Below are 20,166 nucleotides of genomic sequence, written 5' to 3' on the forward strand. Positions count from 1 at the left end.
TTAAAATAAAAGTAAGGGGACAGAAATGAATAGGCATATTTTAAGTGATTTAAGGAGTTAAAAATGACAAGACTTGTGGCTCCTTCGAATGAAGTAGGGAGAAATTGCTAAGGAAGACAGAAGAGACAAGGACAAGACTCTGCTCTCCAGCCTTGGACAATGGAGTGGATAGATGACATTTCCCAAGACAAAGGAAATGTATTTGGTAGAGAAGGTGGCAAGTTTATTCTTAGATATGCTGAGATATTTAAAGCATCAAGTTGTCGCATCCCAGGTTTCTATACCGATTCTCTTTTTTCCTACCCAATCTAGAGTTGCAAAAATCCATTGCAAATGGATAAAATAAACCTAAGGACCTATCATAGTAGTTATGAGCATACGTTTGTTACATACAACACAAATTGCATTTTTCAATATAAAAATATTCTTCTTTCCTCATAAGTCATTTTCAAATGCAAAGGAATACAAAGAGTAAACTATTTCTAACAGTTTATTATTCTAACTATCCTCAATTGTGACTAGTCAATGAAAAGCATGACAGCACAAACTAAGGCACCACAAATGATGTACTGTTCCCTTAAGGAGTTAATTTTGAGTGTATCTGTACAGGTAAAAATACATCAATATTTTTGCATTTATAGTTGTATGACATGCAGGGACTAAAGTTATAAATGGAGTTGAATGTCTATGCCCACATATATATTTGAATATAATATGATTTTTAAGCTTTTCTCTCTCTTGGTTCTGTCAAAGACATTAAAAGAAAGATTCAGGGCTTCCCTGGTGGCGCAGTGGTTGAGAGTCCGCCTGCCGATGCAGGGGACATGGATTCGTGCCCCGGTCTGGGAAGATCCCACATGCCACGGAGCGGCTAGGCCCGTGAGCCATGGCTGCTGAGCCTGCGCGTCCGGAGCCTGTGCTCTGCAACGGGAGAGGCCACAACAGTGAGAGGCCCGCGTACCGCAAAAAAAAAAAAAAGATTCAAAATGCAAACATATATAATGGGACTCCTAGTTCATATTGGTAATTATGGGCAATAATTATTAATTAATTAAGAGCTAGTAAACCAAAATACTTTATACAGCTCCTGTATTTAACCTGTTTCCATTTATTATATAATTATTTAATTGACTAAATTCTTACTCAAGTGTGTATATGTAAACCTAATATGGTTTCTGAATTATAGCAGATCCATTCTGTCATCAACATCCTGATTATTTTCTTTTATTTCCAGGAAGAACACGAGTGTCATGGCAATGCCAAGGACACAGGTAGCATCCTGGTGGTAGTGGTAGTTCCCCATCTCCCCAGAGATGCTGCTATTGAGTGGCACGTCATTGCAGTGGCAGATAAGCCATCTAGAAGGAAGCATTTTGCTTTGTAGAAAATATCTGAGGATTTTCAAATTGAATGTGAAGCTGTGACTTCCATTTCTGCTTCCAGTGCATCTATCTATCTCCATTCCTTTAAGACGGACATCACCATCTATGTCCTCACCTGATTTAAACAGGACTCTAGAAAACCTGATGACTGTGTTTGTACAAGCAAGGAGAAGACTCTCCAAAGACAACCAAGGTGCACCATTGTGTTTAGAATATTCTACGAAAAAGACAGCATTAGAGCCCCTGTACTGCAAGCAGGTACGAGAACTATCAGAGAGGTGAAAGTACAGACTGTGGAATCACATCATATATGCTTGTCACAGAGAGAGTTCGGGAGAGTGAGGGAAAGGATAACATAAGTAGTGTGGGAGACATTTGCTCCCAGTCCAATTAGTGAGAGTGAGTGTGAGGCGGGAGATGTGAATCCACTGCTTCCTTTGTTGATCTCCACTCTCTTGTGCCTTTTGTGTGAACCTCTCACTGCCCTATGAATGATTCTAGTGTTTAAAGATATTTTTCCTGCTATATAACCCTCTTTATTATATACCAAAGCATATTGTACACATTAAACATTTGCACATACATATCAGAGAATAGGTTTGTGTACACAGTACCATGAATATACTATCCTTTAGAGATGACGCATGGGATTTAGACCAACCCCATGTAAATCTGACTCCATGATACACACACAAAGCGAGCCAGAATCTCATCCCCAAAATCAGGTCTGACTCAAAGAAGAGCCCCACTATTCATGTTCCACAGGCACTTTACTAATATGGCTTTGAGTCATCCTTCTAAGAGACAGAAACAACCAACGTGCACTTGGCATATTTCACCATGTGGCTGGCTATTAAAACAAGAGGTCTGAACCAAAAGACACACTTCATTCTCATTAAGTGAGTCATGGTCAAGAGTCAGAACTCATAACCTACCAACTGGTTAATTTCCAACTTGAATAGCAGTGGGAAGTTCTCACTCTTCCCAGGCCCATGGAAGTTTTGGGTTTCATTGGACTGGTGTAATGTAAATAAGACTTAACTGAATGATCAATCCAAATTTGATGCACTATTCCTTTATCGTATTAGCCTAAATTGTGTGCAAAGTCCCTCAGTGGGTTTTCAAATGCAGTTGTACCTCAGGCCTTGCTACAGGTGAATTTGAATTCAATATTTGCAAATTAAATTGTGTTTTGAACATTGTATGGAAGTTAGCTTTTAAAATGCATTATTTCTGGGCTTCCCTGGTGGCGCAGTGGTTGAGAGTTTGCCTGCCGATGCAGGGGACACGGGTTCGTGCCCCGGTCCGGGAAGATCCCACATGCCGCGGAGTGGCTGGGCCCGTGAGCCATGGCTGCTGAGACTGTGCGTCCGGAGCCTGTGCTCCTCAGCAGGAGAGGCCACAACAGTGAGAGGCCAGCGTACTGCAAAAAAAAAAAAAAAAAAAAAAAGCATTATTTCTTATATTAGATATTTCATAAGTAAGGTGAATAACTCCCTGCTCATTTTGTTTAAATACAGATTTTAATATGTAGAATCTGTCTAAAGCAAGAACCTTTCTGTAGCTTCTCTTTAGTCTTTTGGTGACTGTTTGCAGACTAAACAGAATAATAACAATTACATCACACCAGTCCTGTGGTATTATTATCTTTGTAATATGGGGAAGAGAGTAAGTCCCAGGTGGTTCTGATCACCATCCCAAGATTGGACACCTGGCTCCTTAGAGGATGGTAAGGTATAGAATCCTCCTTATCTGTGTTCTGAGTCCATGTCCTTTTCACTACTCCAGGGTCTGCTACAAGAAGGAAGGGGAAATAGGCGTATGGAAATTAAATAAGTAGCTGCTTCCACATGTCATTAGAAAGCCTATCAATGGCTTTGAAATGGGCTCATAAAGGGAAAAACAGAGACTATACTAATAAACTCAGTGCCTGAATCTAAATCTTTTTGCAGCCTTGGGATTTTCATAGTTTAATCCTTTGTGAAATAAAATACACCATAATGGCCATCACAAACCACCTTGGGACAACTTTAGTTTTGGAGAAATACTTACTACATATATCTTCATAAAAAATAATTCTGGACAGATCTCTTTGTACCTGTATGCTAGCATTTAAGGGCAGGGTCTCTACATTCACATTTTTATGAATATGAATATGATATGAAATATTAATCTGTATTAATTTAATCATGTAAAAGATGGTGCTCCAAAACCCCAGTATCCTATTTTTCCCTACGTAACCTGAAGCAATATTAGAAGGAAATTCAACTTGACATTCTTTAATATATTTAAAAAGATAAAGCAATGAAAATGTAGCAAAGAACAAGCTCCTCTCATTCAGGAAGGAAGGAGTAAACATAGAGCCTGACAGAATCTGGTGGTTGTTCTATGAGGACTAGTTTTAGAGGAAAAAAAAAAAAAATCAACCAGGTTAAATGTATTTCCTTTCTGCAGCATGCCTACTTGCTTGCTGACAATCCACAATCTCATTTCTGAACAAATTATACTCATTTTGTTTGAAAAAGAAATTTAACACATACTTAAATAGAGCAGTTTTGTGGTGGAGAAGAACTGTGCTGAGCTATGCGTTATACTAATGGCATAGGGTGCAGAATGAGCCATCGTGGTTTTTATTTATTCATTCATCCTTAGATCCTTTAAAAAGTCTCCAAGGCCCTAATGACCATCATCATTATCATCAGTAAAAACTGCTTTCTGGTGAAAAGGCAATAGGCATTAAATTTAGAGGCACCATTAAATTATCAGCAAAGAGGACTTGAAATAGTACTACATGCATATTCCAGGACACAATAGACTGAAAGTTTATACAGCACCAGTCAGGCACTCTTCTTTACAAAGTCTGAGATTAAGATGTTCTCTTCTCCTTTACAAGGCAATGTCATTTAGCTCAGGAGAAAATTAAGTATAGGCCAGTTCCTATGCTCCAGAGTCAAACATTGGAAGTCAAAGGTATGTCATAAGAAGGTTCTTAATTATAAATAAAATTTTAAGAATTATCAGTATCAAAACTTTATTTCGAGCATTTCCCCTACCCACTATAGTTATTTGAATGCATTAAATAAACACTGTCCAGTGAGTGAAAAAATCAGTGAGAAGTGTTTTGAACTAAACCTTGCTAAGTCCTTTCTGTCTCAGAGGTATTTTAAATATTCCATTGTTATTCGGCAAACATAATAGAGGCTTTACTTCTCTGTGTAATCTCCAGCAAAAGAATGAGAACTAGATTCAAAGGGTCAAATTCCACTCATTTGGGTATGAACTTAGTGTGTCACTAAAAACAGGGAACGTTAATACCTTGTGATCAATCCAGAGGGTCGTGATGCTTGTCAGTCCCCACCTCCTTCCCTTACCCACAATTCCATCACAATGTGGGCAGTTGATGCAGTTCAGAAAGTTACCATGAAAAGAGCAGACCAGAGAAGATGACTTCATTGCGTTGTGGAAACCTTGTAGGTGAGTGCAAAGTGTTCTGAATTTGGAGCAAGACTGTTAGAGATCATTCTCTGCTATATATGATCCAGTCCCTTTAACTCCCTGAACTTAGGGGTTGCCAGATTTCTGATTTGGAAGCAGATGGCCAGGTATTTGAACTTTCTGCTTTATAAAAACACAAACAAGGGGCTTCCCTGGTGGTGCAGTGGTTGAGAGTCTGCCTGCCGATGCAGGGGACACGGGTTCGTGCCCCGGTCCAGGATGATCCCACATGCCGCGGAGCGGCTGGGCCCGTGAGCCATGGCCGCTGAGCCGGCGCTCCGCAACGGGAGAGGCCACAACAGTGAGAGGCCCACGTACTGCAAAAAAAAAACAACAAAAAAAAAACAAGAAAATGCTAACTTAACCTTGTGCACACTCAGGGTGCTAACAGTGATCAATTGAGGCAATGGATGTAAAAGTGTTCTTGTTCATTGTTAAGTGTTGTACCAGTGTAAATTGTTGCTTGTTGTGTTTGCGGCTACTCTTCTGAGATTCCTCGTGGTTTTAAAAAGATTATAATTGGGGTTTCACTCTGTATCACATTCTTTAATAAATAGGCTTTTGTTTGCCCCCATATTTAAAAGCATAGTTTAAAGATACATTTAGTTTTATTGTTGATCTTTATAAATTTTCCTAATCCAGGCATATATGGAAATAGAGGTTCTCAAAGGGAATTCACTTCCATTCACGCTCCTAATTCTTCTGGCTCCTTAGTACTTCTAAAATATGGAAAATATTTCCTTCCTTGATCAGGACCTTTCCTTCTCTCGCCTTTTGCAAAATGCTTATTTCCCTTAAACTCCTCTTTCTCATGGCTGAGAGTGATAGGATTTTCAATGTCTAGCATGCCCAGCTTCCCTTACCAGAGCAGATGGGCCAGTGCCTTGTCCCAAGTAGCAGACTTATAATAATGGGGTCCCCTATGAGAAAAGAGTCCTACGATTCGATGTTTTTCAATATTCTTTTTGTTGTGATCCTTAACATCAGAATCCAAGCATTTCCTCATTTTTTAAAAGAACTTTGAATGAAGTGCAGGGAGGGCTTCTTTTTGCATTCTTCCTTCTTACACTGGAGCATCATTATCGTCTTTTTTTGTGTTTTGTTATGTTTGTTTGCGTGATTGTTTTTTTTGGTGCTGGAACCCAGGAATTAGCCATTACCATCTTCTTTAATTCTATAAAATGTTAATGGGAGCCTAAGTGAGATGTTGTATTTCTGTGATTAATAGTTTGGGGCTGGAGAAATTATTCTTCATTATTGGTTTCAAAAGTGAAATAACGCTCTGCGTTGTCATCAATTTTAGTGTGTATGTTAAGAATCCAATATATAGAAGTCCTCTTACTGGTGTTTTGACAGTAATTGGATAATTTTTTTACTGTAAGACCCAGAGTTATTTGAGATGAGATGTATGATAGTTAGACTTTGTAGACATGTAGAATTTTACTGAACTCTGGGAGTTTCTGAACAATTCAAAACTTTCTAAATCTTATATACTCTACAGACCTCTGAAGCAAAGTTGCAGTTCTGCAATTTAGGTTGTTCAGAATTTTAGACTAAGATTACCTGGCTAGGTAGACTTGGGTCTTCGAATTACTGATCACAGTGACTTAACTAAACAGGGTTAAGCTAATTAAAGGTTTTAAAGCTATGTTTGCGGTTAAAATAACTTCTGAGCTCAGCATTCGTTTTACTTTACCATACTAGGGGCATGGTAAAATAATCCTCAAAATAGGTTAAGCTGATGCTGGCAAATTCAATCTAATACAGAATCTACAAGTATATTTATATAGAACTGAAATTAATTTGTAGAACAATTTGAGTTTCAATACCTGTAGTTATAAAACTTGAAACTGTAAAAAGCAGAGAGCATCTATTGTTATCGATATACTTGAAGGGTTTCCCATTGATCCTACCCTCTTTGGCAAATTCTTGGATGGTTTAAAAAAAGAAATCTTCTCTTCAAAATTAATTTTAGTTTCCTATAAATAAAGGGTGTTTTCTGCCAGAGTAAACCATATAAGATGAGGTATTGTTTCAACTGCACAAAACTCAAAATTCAACTTGAGAAACATTTATTGGGGTACAGAGATTAATAGCCCAACATTTATTGGGGTACAGAGATTAATAGCCCCTGCCCACTTGCAATTTAAGTCTTAGAATAAAGCAGGGATATGCAATGAAAATGTTAGGCTGAGGGCTCAGTGTGTGTGGCTACTGTATGTGGGTAAGCCTAGTAGTCCTAAATACCAGTCTGGAAGATGGCCCAGAAAGCATTTCTTTACCACCCACTCTTTTACTCATGATGAAATAAAATTCGTATTTCAAGGCCAAAGAAGAAAAATTTAAATATAAAGTCTTTTTCTTTACCCATTTGAGCCTCCTTCCTCCCCTCAAGTGTGCATTGTTGTGTAGTCAAGCCACTCAAGTTGGCTGTTCCCTTGCTCTCTGTGCATCCCCTGCTCAACCAGGCCCTGCTTCACTCACATGATTATCCAATCCTCTTAATAATAGGGCTTAATTAGTAACTGCCTATGTGCTTGCCCCCTACCCCAGCTGCTGGTTTCCCTGGTAACTAACGAGCCAACCGGAAGACAATTCCCCCTATAAAAGGTAGCGTCCTCCCCAGAGTAGCGAAGGTTGTTGTCGTGTCCTGTTTTCCGCCGTACCCAGTGGGGTGTTGCTCCAGGACCTTTGCCTCTGGCGTGTAAGACCCCTGCCCGACAAGCCAGTGATGTCTCCGTTGCTGTCTCTGGACTCTTTCTTCAGTCGTGAGGCTGAAAAACTACAGGGCTTGCAGGCCCGCGAGGTGCAGCCCGAAAATTAGCAAGCCAGCTATGAGGCCAAGGAAACTCCCGTGAGTGCCAAGATTTCAGGAAATAAGGATGGGAAACAGAAAGTTGGGAGCTAATCCCGAGGTGGCTGACCGCTAGCATGTGGGAGGCAGTGGCAGCTGACAACCATGAGAGATGTCTGTCTCTTTCCTTATAATTATGATATCCTGTTAGTCTCAGAATCTCTTTCCAGTTTAAAAGTAGCAGCCCCACGCTCGTGGCTCATCTGACTGCTCGGGGATAACTAGTGAATACAGACAAAACACAAGGACCTGGATTATCTATCATATACTTGAGTGTTATCTGGTTGAGTGAGACTCATATACTCCCGGCCCGCCACCCCTAAACAATTAGCAGACACAGGCTTTAGGGATATTAACTCAGGGACAGGCTTGTGAATTGGGCGTGGCCGGTTACTCAGAAGGTTTTGCCTGGGGCCTGTGATAACAGCAAAATAGTAAGAGTATCCTTGCGTTTCTGGCCCCAGCTATGGAAGGGGGCGGAACAACGATACAGTGTGATGGAACACCAGCTGTATGCTTCGACAATGCATTGCAACAGGTGGGAGACCTTACAAAAGACCCACCTGAGTCATGGAGCAACGTAAAAAACATGTGCGACATACGGGACGCCCACCCGGCCCATGGACATCAGTAGCAACAAAGGAACCCACTTTACTGGCCATGAAGTTCAGGAATGGGCCGATAAAAATAACAAACACTGACATTTCCACCTGCCTTACAAACCCCACTGCTGCTGGGCTAATGGAAGGGATGAATGGACTACTTAGCAACAATTGAGATGGAAACCCGTTCTCTCCTCTGTGGACCAGAGGCTAACTCAAGCCATCCGAACTATGACTGAACATCCCAGGAGCAACTGTCCTAGTGCCTACATCATGTTCACCCAGCGGCAACTGATCAACACCATCCAAGTTCAACTGCTGACCACCGAAGAACTGTTGCCAACTATCCGTCAGGACAATGACTCACTTTTGGCCCTGCCTCAGGATCTACACCCAGGGGAGCACACTATGAAATGGCCCTGTGACTGGCAGGTAAGTCCCTGGTGGTTTGCGTTTGCCACCCCACGAGGAACAGGATTAGAAAATAACCTCACCTGTCTTCTACCAGGCCCCACCTAAGACTACTAAGGTAATTAATCAGGGCCCCCTACTAGAGAAAGGCGCCATTATGTTAACCCTGTGGTCTGTTGTTACCCCACCTCTCCAGTATTTGGCCCCAGCTGAGGAGACTGAGGGTGGACAGGCGGTATGGTACCTGAATGGTCATGATCTTCCTATATCGTCTTACATATTGTCCGTTGTCTGAGCCAAGGGAATCTGTTCACAGACTGGGCAACAGTGGTGGCCTCACTGAGAAATCAGTCTGATTGCTGGGTCTACAGTGAGATGCCATTGTCATACTCCTCTGGACTCCCATGAAAAATTGACCCGATAAGCGCCTGGCTTACTCTTTTTTTAAAATTTTTATTGGAGTATAGTTGCTTTACAATGTTGTGTTAGTGTCTGCTGTACCGCAAAGTGAATCAGCTATACGTATACATATATCCCCTCTGTTTTGGGTTTCTTTCCCATATAGGTCACCACAGAGCACTGAGTGCCCTGTGCTATACAGTAAGTAGTTCCCATTAGTTATCTATTTTATATATAGTAGGGTATATATGTCAACCCCAATCATCCAGTTCATCCCACCCACCCACCCACCCCACTTCCCCCCTTGGTGTCCATACATTTGTTCTCTATGTTTGTATCTCTATTTCTGCTTTGCAAATAGGTTTTTACCCTTGTTACTGTCTAGCTGCTGGTGTCTGTAGTGCAAGTGTGGTATCTGGTTGCAGTGCACCTTTACATGCCTGACCCCAGGGGTATCACAGAAAGGGGCAGACCAAGATTGTAAGGGCTGTGCAGGGTAAGTAGGGAGGCCTTCAAGGTGGCTGTTCTCTTGGTCTCTACATCTCCTGCTCGACCAGGCTCTGCTTCACTCACATGACTATGCAATCCTCTTAATCATAGGGCTTAATTAGTAACTGCCTACGTGCTTGCCCCCTGCCCCAGCTGCTGGTTTTCCTGGTAACTAACAAGCCAATCTGAGGTCATTTACCCCTATAAATGGTAACCTTCTTCTCCCCCAAGTAGCAAAGATTGCTGCCACATCCTGCCTGCTCTGTGCAGTACACCATTGGGTGTCTCTCCAAGACCTCTGCCTCTGATGTGGATAGGAAATCTTACAATAAACCATTGAAGTCTCCGTTGCTGTTTCCATTGATGTCTCTATTGCTATCACTGGGCTCTTTCTTGGTTTTGAGGCTGGGCAACTACAAGGCTTGCAGGCCTGCAGGGTGCAGCCCAACAGCTGTGCAGCATTAACCAGACCTCGCCAATGGCAGAAACACCTGCTCAAGCATAAAGATCAATTTCTTTTTCTGGCACTGGCCATGTACCTCCATAGAAGATAACATTCTTTTCCCAGTCCTGTAAGGGGTCACGATGACATACCACTCACCTTTTTACAGGCAGAACTTTATGTACAATGCCAATGCATCATCTCCCGTAAAGATAGTAATTGGTGTGGAACAAACCAGGTCAGAGAACCTGGAGAAATATTGGGCTGCACCTAATGGAAGTTCTTAGATTAAATAATTACTTATGACCTTACTAATATTACTAGCGATATTACTGTATCCTGCCTATTTTACAAGATTATTGTTTCTTGCATTACCAAATGTGTGGCTGAACCTCTGATAAAAATAATGATGACTAGCAACTTGAAACGACTGACCAATAATACAGTTCTATAAGATCAGTGACTGTAAGAGTGTAACTCTAGATATGGGAAGAAACAACAAGAGGGAACCATTTCCTGGACCATAACAGACTAGTAAGACAGGCGGTCCAGAGGCTTTGGGCTACTGTTAACAGGGCCTAGTCCAGTAATAGCACATCGAGTGGGCTATCAACGAAATCCTCCCCTGATCTGGGAATGAGCATTCCTAGTGCTATGGGACCAAGTGGTCATGAAATGCCTCCCAAATCTTGGTCAAAATTATGTCCAAAAGGGGAGGGGATTGTAAAATAAAGCATGTTGCCCACCATCCTGTTCTATATAAATCAAGTCATTGGCCACTGCAGTTGCTGACCTACAATACGCCCTGAAAGGAAATCAGGGTGAAGGTCCGTATGAGGTTTCTGTGCTCTGGGAAAACTGGCAGAACTAGCCCGTAGTAGTTAGATATTTTCAGGAGAAAATTTTATGAACCCAGTTTCTTGTATCTTCCCATACATAGTGAGGCACTACAAACCATTAACTAAGATACCTGTCCCTCGTGAATAGCAGTAACTTTCTACCAAGATGTGTGCTTAATTGCATGCACCCCTTCACCAAAATCTCATATATACTGCCCTCCTCACTTACCTCTCCAGAATAGTTCCCAGAGCTTTCTAAAAGACTCTCCTGGATTATAATCCCCAGGTTGGCTTCATCAACCCTCACAATTGGCATAGGCCTCACTTAACAGAAAATGTTACATATGTAAACTTAGCAAACAGGTAATTTTGGAGGGGGAGAAGAGGTAGACTTATTCCATTATAAAGTAGGGGGGTCAAGCTCTTTTCTAAAAAATGTATTAAGGTCATTTAAGTAGCAAATGTCTGTGGTGACAATAGCATAGAAACAATTTTGCAAAAATTCAACTTAATTCAATTTTCCAAAGGTGACAGCCCATAAGACCAAAGCCTAGGATGGTAATGGTTATAGGGTGAACATTTTGTATTAAGAGGACATCTTTCAAAAGTTGACATATTTGGTTGGTATTATTAACTCTTAAACTGACAATATACCTGATCACCTCAGCCAAAGCCAAAGGATAGCTATAAGGCACGGGGTGAAAATATGGCATGTGACCCTTCTACAGTTTGGCTTTTCTCCCCATCCACAAAAAAATACTATGTTATGATTGAAAACTATATGGGCAATGAACCTTTTTTTTATATACCAAACTGTTAATTTAAGATGAATGCATTTAAAATAAAAAACTGGGAAACTGTTGCTGATTGCATAGAGGAGGAAATTTCACAGCTGATTCTTAGTTTTTTGTTAAGAAAGCAATGATTTTGCCAAGTTTCATAGTTCCAGCATCAGAACTCTGCTGCTGTTCCAAAAAATAAAAATAAATAACTAGTTAAATTAGTGTTTGGGGAAATGGATTAGAGTGTAATGTATGCAAGCAATTAAGCAACACAGACTTGATTCACTGTGATGTCTAAAATGGCATTTTAAAAAATGAAAGTAGCTAAATTTGGCCCTGATAAAATATATAGCAGCAATGGGTTAGGAATTTTGCAGTTTTGCCCAAAGAGTCCAATCAAACAACCCATATATTAGGTAGCTGTTAACATGCAGCTGAATTCAGCTGGCAGCTGAATTTTTTACATCAGTTTCCAAGGTTGCACAGTAATTACATCTACTGTGAGTCATTTTTGCAGCATATTTTATAAAACTTTTACAGGTTTGCTGGGAAGGAATTATTCAAAGTCACCTTTTATAGATTCTGCCATGAATATTAGACAGTTCTTTGAAAATGTTAGTGTTTACCACTTTCATTGCTTCTGGGTTAAGCCTAGTTGGCATTTGAGGGTTTAGTGTAATATATGAGTGGAGCTTCCTTTTCTGCGTAGACCTGCTGTTCCCTAGCATTGCTAGTTTATGTTCCCACTGAGCTGCCACCAGAATAAAATAAATCCAGTTGCCTTTTGCTGCTCAAGGCCAACCTGGCAACCATGGAAAGAATTAGTTCCTCTGAGCACTTGTCCTAGGATGTCATTGGAAGGTGGTGATGTGCAGTTTCACGGTCAATACAGTCCACAAAGGGTTTGCTCATTTGAACGGCTGACTAATTTAGATTTAATATTTTGGTACTTGTTCTTTATTCTTGTTCGCAATTATATCCAGTCAGTGCCCAGAGATGTATTGAAGACTGTGATTGGATAAATTACTTAGCATAACATTTAGATCCACTGCTTATTAAGTCAAATGTGCTTTAGTTTATTCTATTTGCATTAGTACATTTTCACACCTGAGTGAAAAGTCCTGGTTGTTTCTTCAAGTCAGTATTTTAAACTTACTGTTTTATTTCATGGATGGCATTGTATTCACTTTAGAATATAAAAACCTGGTAAGAAATATGAAGTTACATTTTGGAGATGGTGTGTGATCTTACTGGGAGGTGATATCAGTATTGGAATTTAGGATGGAGGAAGATAAATGGCAGGAAAGCTGGAGCTCTATGGAAAGCTAAAAGGCAAGAGGGAAGGAAGCAAACTGGTCTTCTCTGCTGGAGTCATTAGCAGCCTCAACAGAGTCTTCAGTAAAGCTCAAACGAGGTGTAACAACTCTAGTTCAAAAGATGTGGGAATGAGAAATTGCGGTTGCACAGTAGAACCAACCTCTTTCACTCTGCTGCTCACTCAAGGATCCAAAAAGCACATGTGATTTTGTTTTCTATACTTACTTTCTCACGTTTTTTGTGAGCATAACCATGCTCTGCTGATACCTCTACCTTTGCCACTCTGAATCTTCTTGTCTTACAAAGAACTAGTCCTGGCTATTGTGCCATTTGTATTTTTTTTCTTCTCATTCAAAGAACACATTTTTGAAAATAGATTTCAAACCTTAAAATTTGTAATTAGCAATGTCAGTATCTTTTGAAACACATTTGAAAACTTCATTCATTCAACACATCTATTGAATGTCTGCTCTTTACTGGATGCTCTTCTAGGCACTGGGGATTCGGTGATAAACAAGACAAAGATCTTGCCCTCATGGAGCTTACCTTGGTGAAGAGAAAGTTGATAAAGATATTATTATAAAAGTGCAATGGAGACAAGTAGAGCAGAGAAAGGGAGAGAGAAAGACAGGGGAGTGTCTATTTTAGATTCAACGCTCAAGAGAAACCTTTGTGAAAGGTGCCATTTGAACAGAGATCTAAAAGAAGTGAGAGCATTAGTGTTGCAAAGCTCTGAGAGAAGAGCGAGTCGGAAGGAATAAAGAGCTCCTGCAAAGGTCCCAAGGCAAGAACAAGACTGGCATATTTAGAAGCAGCAAATGTAGCAAGAGCTAAGCAAATAAAAAATTAGAAGGAAATAAGGATGGAGAGAAAAACAGTGGTCAGATAATGGAGGACCTTCGAGGTCACACTTTGGTATGATTTTACAATCCAACAGGTAGATTGGATTTCATTCTGAACATCCTAAGATACCACAGAAGTTTTCAGGCAGAAGTAACACTTTCTGATTTATCCTTTCTAAAAAATACCTCTGCCTGCTGTGTGGAGAATATTGGATTGGTTTGGGGGATGGAGATATGAAAGAGTGGGAGCAGAAGACCCACGAGGAGACTTTGCAATAGTTTATGGTAAAGATGTAAGTATCTTGGGCTAGGTTGGTAGCAGTTGAGGTGGTAAGAAATGGTCAAGATTCAGGATATGTTTTTTTTTTTTTTTTTTTTTTTTTTTGCGGTACGCGGGCATCTCACTGCTGTGGCCTCTCCCGTTGCGGAGCACAGTCTCCAGTCGCGCAGGCTCAGCGGTCATGGCTCACGGGCCCAGCCGCTCCGCGGCATGTGGGATCCTCCCGGACCAGGGCACGAACCCGTGTCCCCTGCATCCGCAGGCGGACTCTCAACCACTGCGCCACCAGGGAAGCCCCAGGATATGTTTTGAAGGAAGACCTGATAGGATTTGTTGGTGAATTTGGATGAGGAATGTGTGGTGGCAGGTAAAGAGTCAAGGATGCCTCCTGGCTCTCTGGCCTAAGCAAGTGGATACATACTGGTGCTGCTTATCAAATTGGGATAGCCTGGGGAGGAGCAGGTTGGAAGGCAAAGGGAAATGTGTTAATCAGCACAGACTTCCATAACAGGATACTATATACTGAGCTTAAACAACAGAAAATTATTTCTCATGTTTCTAGAGGCTGGAAAGTCTGAGATCAAGGTGCTGTCACTTTGGTTTCTGGGAAGAGATCTCTTCCTGGCTGATAGATGGCCACTTTCTCATTGTGTTCTCACATGGTAGAGAGAGAAAGTGCAACCTGTCTCATGTCTCTTCTTATAAGGGCACTAATCCCATCATGACGAGCCTCATGACCTCATTTAACCTTAATTAGCTCCAAAAAGCCTGTCTCCAAATACCATCATCTTGGGGTTTAGGGCTTTGACATACTAATCTGGGTGAAAATTCAGTCCTTAACTGGGAGATACAGTTTTGACCATTTTTCTGCTTTTCTTTACTGCAGATGCTGACATACATATCAACCATTTAAGTAAAAATGAGTAGGCAGGTACATGAGTATGAAACTTAGGGAGACTATGAGGCTGGAAATATAAGTAAGGAAGGCATCAGCATTTAGATTTTAAACCACAAAAGGGATGAAACATCTAGGGAGTTGAAAGCAAAGGAAAAATGTTAAGAACTAAGGCTCCTTTTGGAGGTGAAAGAGTTGTAGGATTCAGCAAAGGAGACTAAAAAGGAGTGGTCTCTCTGAGGTAACAGGAATGCTAGCAATGCATGGTATCTCAGAAACCAAAGAAAGGAGAATGTGTTGCAAGAGAGACAGCTTAACTGTGTCAAATTCTGTTGATAAGTCCAGTAAGATGAGAACTAAGAACTGACCATTGAATTTAGCTAGAAGGAGAGTGCTGGGGATCCTGATAAGAATGCTTTCTGTGAAGCAGCAAGTAAAAAAGGCTGAATGGAGTGGGTTGAGGAGAAAAGGACGTGAAGCGATGGATATGGAGAGTATAGACACAGAAGCCTTTTGAAGATATTACTGCAAGGGAAAGCGAAGAAATGGGACAATATTTAGAGGTGATGTGAGGCCTAAAGAGAAGTACTTTTTTTTTAGCGGGAGCTATTACAGTCTGTATTTATGCTGATCCGGAATAATCCAGTAGAAAAGCAGAAATTTAGGTACAAGAGAAAGGTAGGATAATTGTTAGGAGTGAAGTCCTAGAATGGTCCAGAGGGAATGTGATCCTTGTACAAATGGAGGGGTCAGCCTTAAATAGGAACATGGTCCCGCAGTGTAAAGGAAGAAAAGGCCGGGTATATGGAGGCAGATTTGATAGTGAGAAGATGAAGTAATTCTCTTATTTCTCAATTTTGAATTGAAATAACTGGTAAGATCACTAGCTGAGAGTGAGGAGGAGAGACAAGTGTTAGAAGTTGGAGGAAAAAGGAAAGAGTGTGGGTGTGAAACTTAGTTTAGAAAATAGAAGAATAAATTGACCAGGTAAATGTAATAGGATTATTGAAGGCCCATTTAAAACCAGTGAATGTAGATCTAAGATGAGACCAATGAGAATTTCTCTATTTAAAATAAGGTTACCTGTGTTTTTTCCTAACCACCTTTGCTGTTTGGTGCAGGCAGAAGTAGGTAGAATGTTGGGTTTTAAGAGAATTAAGGTTTTGCCAGGTGGGTAAGATAGAAGAGAGGATGGATTTTTAAAAAATCATTTCTAGTTGTCTTTTGCTAAAACCAATTTCCCTAACTAAAACCCATGGTGTATGCTGGTATGTAGGCATTCAATTTTTTCTTAGTCGTGCCATTACTAAAAAACTGAAAAACAGCTTTCCCAACATAAGCACTATAACTTTTTCTCTCTCTCACTTATTTAATTCAAGCTGAGGACTCTCTTTTTTAAATTCTTTTTACCAGTTTTTCTTACATAATACATAACAGTATAAGCTGTAGAGAAATAATTATGGATGTTATTAACATTGGTACTTTTGAGTTTCAAAACAACTTGTTATGAGAATGTTCAGAAAAATATGCTATCCATACAAGGAGGTTTATTTAAAATTATTCAGATTACACTAAGTGAATGCATATAACTCCATAATTCCATGAAAACCATAGTGGATTTAGTTTCATTGAGCACCATGATGAATGTAGCAATTCAAAACTGATCAAGCCACTTCTGGCGGTGGCAGGGGAGATGGCCATGTAGCCCAACCAAGATATAAAAGCAGAGATCTTCGTTCATTTGAAATGTAGCCTTTTGGTCTCACCTCTTTTTTTTTTTTTTTCATTTCTGCCCTTCCATCCCCTCTAGAGAGGGGCCAGCATGCACACTGGGCACATAAAAAGAAATTGGACACTACAGAAATACAAAAGACAGGAAGTTGTCACAGTTGGAGCCCAGGCAATGGCAGATATGTCCTCCCCTTCCTGCCTGTTGAAATATGGTGGTATTTTAGTATTATATAGGGATCCTAAGAAAGTGAAGTTTTTTTTTAATAGGAAAAGTCAAAAAGATTATAAATCTAGAATACTTGATAAAGAGTTTTTTGTTGGATAGATTTTGGGTCCTGTTAGTAAGTGCCTTTGACTTTCGATTGCTATAGCTTCATGTCCAGGCCTAAAATTCAGAAAACCAGCTTGCTCTAGGCTCCTAGCTTAAGAAGGAGTGTGAAGAAGAAAACTTCAATTCCTTTCTTCGTTGTCCAACTAATTTACCAAAAGCAGGAATGACAGTTACAATTCAGGTGGATACCTTATTCAGAATTAAAAAGTGGGCATCCAATAGAAGCAGCTATTCTGTATGTCTCTCATTATTAACTTGATTATGCCTGCATAGGAGCATAAGCCCAAGAATGAACCTCAACACCAGGCATAGTGGAGAGGATTGAAAGAAGAGCCAGGAAATAAGGGAAAGGAGTATTTAAACCGTCTCTAAGAACTTCTGTTTTAATAGTCTCAGGTAAACTCGTCTGCTTATTTATTATCAGTGATTCTTAACTTCTGGGGGGTAGGGGTGGTGGTGGATTCCTTTGAGAATCTAATAAAGGCTATAGTCCAAACACATATGCAACCCCAAAATTGTATACATATATATAGTTTAGAAAACAATGTCAAAAGTTCATGAACCCAAGAGTAGGGATACCTGCATTGTACGATCTTAAAATGCCAGCAGCAAATAAGTTATTTATGATGTGATGTTCTGAATATGATGTGTGGGTGTAATGATATCTTGGGTGCATGTTTTTTTGTGAATCACTTTTATTTTCTTCATTAATATGAAAGATATGCTGAAACAGAAAAGTTAGCACAACCACTAACTGAAAAGTCTATAGAATGTAAAAGAAATACCATCAGAAACATTCCCGGATATTCTTAAGGCCTAACAATCTGTATTTACCCTTCTCAGCCTCAGTCCCATTTCATGCTATAGAAACTGCTTTCCTGAAATAGATTGGATCTTGATTACCAGAATTATTACACAGTCTACAAACTCAAAATTATAGCAGTGTTGTCAAGTGCTTCAGAAGGTAATGTTTTTTAAATTTCCAAAATATAGTTAAAAGAAGCATTTTCTCCAGTGGGATGTACCTATTCAGGTTCTGTAAACTGGCTATAATTTCTAAGCTGTGATGCTCAGAAAGTTCTCTGTGATGGACATCTCCCTCATAAATGTTTAGGTTAACACCTACTTTCAACATAGAGCACCTGCAAACTGTATTTCTCTATTCATGGCCCAGTGGGGCTTTCCTGTGCATCAGACTTCAAATAGCAATAGGATTGCTGGGGTAAAGGGAGAAGTGAATAATCAGAGGAAGGCAGGTAATCCATGTCTCCAAATCAAAACAAAAGTAAAAACAGCTTTTCTCAAATAGCTTGAGTGAATTTGCATTCCCTGGTCTTTATGGCCACCTTTTGGTCCCCATTCCCTCCTGTACCCCTTCCTCCAGAGCCTCACACACATGCATGTAGAAAGTTCAGTAATGCTGTTTTAACCTTAAACTAAAAAGAAGGTATTATTACAATGCTTTTCTCACATATCATGCTACTTCAAATAAGAGGATTTAAATGTTAACATTCCAGATGTTTAAAAAAGGAAATTTAGTTTATGAATTCCAAATCAATTTGGGTTTTTAATTGTCAAAAAATCTTGATATAGGCCATGTATTTCATATTTAATACGAGAAAAAACGTAATGATTTCCTTAAATATGGGCTGGGTTTCTGTAAGAGAGAATCCAAGAGTCATTAAGTATTCAGGATTCCCTTAACTTCTCAAATGTGAATCTCAATAGAGATGAAAGAAGATAAAGACATTTAAATGTTATCTGTGGAGGGGACCTTGGTCAGACACCAAGTTTGCTCCAGATCTTTAGAAAAGATAGGTGATTCTGTAATATAATAATTTTCAAGATAAGTTTTATTTAAAATACTTCAAACTATGCCCAGAAAATATAAACATTTAAAAATTGGTACACGTTTATTTTCAGTGAAACAAATATATGATTCAAAGTAATAATAGTAGCATCTCATAAAATAGTGCCCTAATCATGGAAGAACACATGATTCAAACAAGATGAAACTTCATCTGTGATTACCTTTTTCATAAATGTGACCCAGTCTCCCTCAAGCTGAGTGTCACTTTTACATGCACATTCAAACATGATAAATGTCATCTTGGCATGTGTTTCACATAAGGATGGCCAAGCCCTTGGCTAACACAATGCAGGCCTGGAGATGTGTAGTCTCCCTTTGCCCTTTACCCTGGGGATTCATGGACCAAGAGAGGGAAATGTGGTAGAAAGAGCAGTGGACCCAGAGTTGAAAGACCCCATCCCATCTCAGCACTTTCTAACCATGGGAAAGTAGATGAAACCCTTAATTCTCAGTTTCAATATGCTTCTCTATAAAATGGAGGGCAGTTACGCCTGCCTGCCTCATAGAGTTGTTATGAGAATCAAATGAGATAATGTAAGCGAACATACTTCAAGAAACCACACTACACACAACAAGGTAAAGGAAATCTGGATTCAAACTTTTATAGTTCTCTGGCTCTTATTTGAGTTATGAGGAGTTTCATAAGTCCAGTCTTTTTTATGGTTAGCTCTAACACTTTATAATGATGCAAAAAAGGGTTGAGAATGTGTGCTACAATCATGCAGGAAAAGAGTTGGTACCTCTTTTCCATCTCAATTAACCTCTGCTGAAGGTCACAGACAGACCAGAGCTAAAGGTCCATTTTCCTTTTTGATCTTGTCATGCCTTCAAATGTAAAGGGAAGAAGTAGCTGTTGTAGAATATTCAGTTTTCTTAAATACTCTGAGGAGAAAGGAACATTTTCCTCACGTGGCTCCTTTACGCACATTTTTCTTAAATGAATAGATTTTTTTCTGCTATCTTCTTTGCCTCTTTGTCTCAATCAAACTTGTGAGTGCCTGACTGGTCATCAATAATATTGTGATATTTCTGAGTGATATCTTGCAGCAATGAAGGGCCAATGTGTCTCCAGGGCCTCATAGGTTTGATAATGTTAAGGCTACTGTAAGAAAAAGGAACTTACCACTATAATAATCCTAATTTCATAACAGTTCAGGCAATTTGTCTTACTGGTATTCCTTTAAGTCATAGTCAAAATGTAAAAG

General features: G+C 39.9%; 1 protein-coding gene across 8 annotated transcripts in view; it reads left to right on the forward strand.

The window, feature by feature from the left end:
- The window catches only part of DPH6 (diphthamine biosynthesis 6), a 442,679-nt gene that overhangs the window by 342,917 nt on the left and 79,596 nt on the right, over window positions 1-20,166 (forward strand). The window contains exon 14 of one of the 8 annotated variants that reach the window (XR_009563051.1): window positions 1,235-1,640. The exons of 6 other annotated variants lie outside the window; for them this stretch is intronic. Coding sequence is in view for 1 of the 2 variants with exons in the window: in XM_060294495.1 (XP_060150478.1) it covers window positions 1,235-1,275 (41 nt within the window). In the remaining variant the exon portion in view is untranslated. Of the gene's footprint in view, window positions 1-1,234; window positions 2,795-20,166 lie in introns of those variants that run through there. One more of the 8 variants, XM_060294495.1, reaches the window with a different exon arrangement.

Source organism: Globicephala melas, chromosome 2 (genome assembly GCF_963455315.2).
Source record: "Globicephala melas chromosome 2, mGloMel1.2, whole genome shotgun sequence".
NCBI lineage: Eukaryota > Metazoa > Chordata > Mammalia > Artiodactyla > Delphinidae > Globicephala > Globicephala melas.